General features: G+C 41.6%; 1 protein-coding gene across 1 annotated transcript; it reads left to right on the top strand.

The window, feature by feature from the left end:
- The first annotated feature begins 240 nt into the window (after window positions 1-240).
- LOC129000396 (uncharacterized) lies at window positions 241-2,574 on the top strand. Its single transcript, XM_054427361.1, has one exon. It carries the CDS (start codon window positions 241-243, stop codon window positions 2,572-2,574), a length of 2,334 nt encoding a protein of 777 aa, XP_054283336.1.
- Window positions 2,575-2,890: the final 316 nt, after the last annotated feature.

Below are 2,890 nucleotides of genomic sequence, written 5' to 3' on the forward strand. Positions count from 1 at the left end.
GTGTCGGGTTTTAAATGCTGTGCCTTGCTGGACTCAGGTTGTTCAAGGAGCATTGTGTCACCTAGTTTAGTGAAATATGGAGTAGAACTGAAGCCAGTAAGTCAAAGGATTATAATGATGAATGGAGAATCAGTTGAGTGTAACATGACATGTATGTTACAAGTTTTGATAAGAGGTGTTCCGCTCAAACTGAGTTGCTTGGTTGCCAGTGTATTGCCAAGGTATCAGATGCTTCTAGGGATGGATGCAGTGACTGCAATGGGAGGTGTCACTATTGATGGAGATGGCACTATTACGTTCAGGGACGTTGGTATCGGAGCGATGGCTGAGGCCAAGAAGGAGCTGTGTGTGAAGGAAACCTCGGAGAATGGCAACGATGAGATCGCTATTAATGATTGTGACTTTAATGCGAAATTTGTTGATGGAAAATGGACTGTTGAATGGAATTGGAAAGATGGCGGTAAAACACCTAAGATAAATAACCAAGTACCTTCATACTCAATTTCAAAAGAGGCAAGGGAGGCGTTTGACGCTGAAGTGCATGATTGGATAAGAGACGGTTGGCTCCAGCCTTATGACGGGGAGTTTGATGGCTTAATTCCTTTAATGGCGGTCGTTCAACATAACAAGGACAAAGTGCGACATTTAACGGATTACAGGGAATTAAATCAGTATGTATCAAGCCATACAGCAGAAAGTGAGGTTTGTGGGGAAAAGCTAAGGATGTGGAGAAAGCTAGGAGAACATGTGAGCACTATCGACCTTCGTAAGGCATATCTCCAAATCCATATTGCTCCTTATTTATGGAAATTCCAAGTGGTCCGATTTAAGGATAAGAATTATTGTCTAACACGACTCGGGTTTGGTCTAAATGTCGCACCGAAAATAATGAGCAAAATTGTTAATAAAGTGCTGTCAATGGACCCAATAGTCCGAAGTGCTACGGACTCTTATTTTGACGACATAGTGGTGAATGAGAACATTGTTGACGGTGATGTAGTAAAGAAGTTGTTGGAAAAATATGGGCTGTCAGCGAAACCAGTGGAGCCACTTGATGGAAGTAGGGTTTTGGGGCTTAACGTCTCAAAAAGAGATGGCAAGTTGATGTGGACCAGAGACAACAAGATAAAAGCTTTGGATAAAATTGAGACCAAGAGGGATGTGTACTCCTTGTGTGGGCAGCTAATCGGACATTTCCCGGTGGCTGGTTGGCTTCGACCAGCATGCAGTTTTCTTAAGAGGCAATTGACAGATTTGAAATGGGACGATGTGGTGGGCAACCGAATCAAGATAATGTTAGGAGATATAATGGAAAGCGTAAAAGAAAAGGATCCTGTGTTTGGAAAATGGGCAGTGTCATCTAGTGACAAAGGAACTGTGTGGTGTGATGCTAGCAGCTTGGCGATCGGTATTTGCATTGAAATTGATGGTGAAATAGTTGAGGACGCGTCTTGGCTAAGGAAAGAAGATGATTCGGCGCATATTAACTTAGCTGAGTTAGAGGCTTTGTTGAAAGGAGTGAACTTAGCTTTGAAATGGAATTTGAAGGAGTTATACTTGGTCACAGATTCGGCCACCGTTTATGCTTGGGTAACATCCATATTAACAGGAGACCGACGTATTAAAACACATGGGATGGGTGAAGCTCTTGTAAGAAGACGGTTGGGTTTGTTAAAAGACCTCATATCAGAATGTGGCCTTAAGGTGAGGATGGATCTGGTTAAATCGCAATTTAACAAAGCAGATCGCCTGACGAGAGTTCCTAAAAAGTGGTTGGCAAGAGAGGAGGAAAAGACCAGTATTGCAATGATGGGTGAAGAAGAGGATGAGGATAAACAAAAGTTGGTCAAAAGAATCCATGGTCTGCATCACTTTGGTGTTAATCGAACTCTTTTCACAGTTAGGCGTTGTTACCCAGCCGTTGAGTTTAGTAAACAGGACGCTGACTGCGTAGTCAAATCATGCAAAGAATGTTTATCTGTTGATCCATCCCCCATCAAATGGAAGCCGGGGCACTTGGATTGCGACAAGAATTGGCACAGGCTTGCGATTGATGTGACTCATTATGGGTCATATAAATTTCTTACAATTATAGATTGTGGTCCAAGTCGGTTTTGCATTTGGCGACGGATCCCAAGTGAGACTAAAGAACAGGTAGTAAAAATCTTACTTGAACTGTTTTCAGAACGAGGTCCACCCCAAGAACTATTAATGGACAATAGTGCAACATTCAGATGTGAACAAATTGAACAACTGTGTGAGGAATGGGGGGTTATCCGTCGTTTTAGGTGTGTGAACCGTCCGTCCGGCAATGGAATCGTTGAACGAAACCATAGAACGATAAAGAGAATGGCAACAAGAACCAGAAGAAGCGTTCAAGAAATGGTATATTGGTATAATCTAACACCAAAAGAAGATTTGAATGAAGAGTCGACACCAAGCTCTAGATTGTTCTGCTACAGGTGGAGGTGTAAGGGCGAACCTGTAAATTGTGACGAGCAAATAAGAACTGAGTTTTCACCTGATGAACCTGTGTTTGTCAAGCCTAAAAATTCCTTATGTACTACGAGATAGAAGCCTGGTGTGGTCTCACGGCAGCTCTCACAAACCAGCGTAGAAGTTGATGGTATGCCACACCATATTGCTGATGTTCGTCGTGCTGGTGTTGACACCACGGGGGCGTGTGCTTGTGATATAAATTAGTCATCAGCTGTTTGATATTGTGAACATTTTTATTTGTTTATGATTTTTATTGATTCTTGTAGTCATGGAAAAATCAATATTTACCAGAGTTGGATTGTTCTGATGTGTAAAAAATGTTAGTTTGTTAAAGCATTAAATATCTTAATTATTTTTTTTTAATTTGCATGTTGATTTAATTACATATGCT

The sequence above is a fragment of the Macrosteles quadrilineatus genome, unplaced genomic scaffold (genome assembly GCF_028750875.1).
Source record: "Macrosteles quadrilineatus isolate MER2022 unplaced genomic scaffold, UCM_ALF_1.0 Scaffold_8__2_contigs__length_117827958, whole genome shotgun sequence".
NCBI classification, from domain to species: Eukaryota; Metazoa; Arthropoda; class Insecta; order Hemiptera; family Cicadellidae; genus Macrosteles; species Macrosteles quadrilineatus.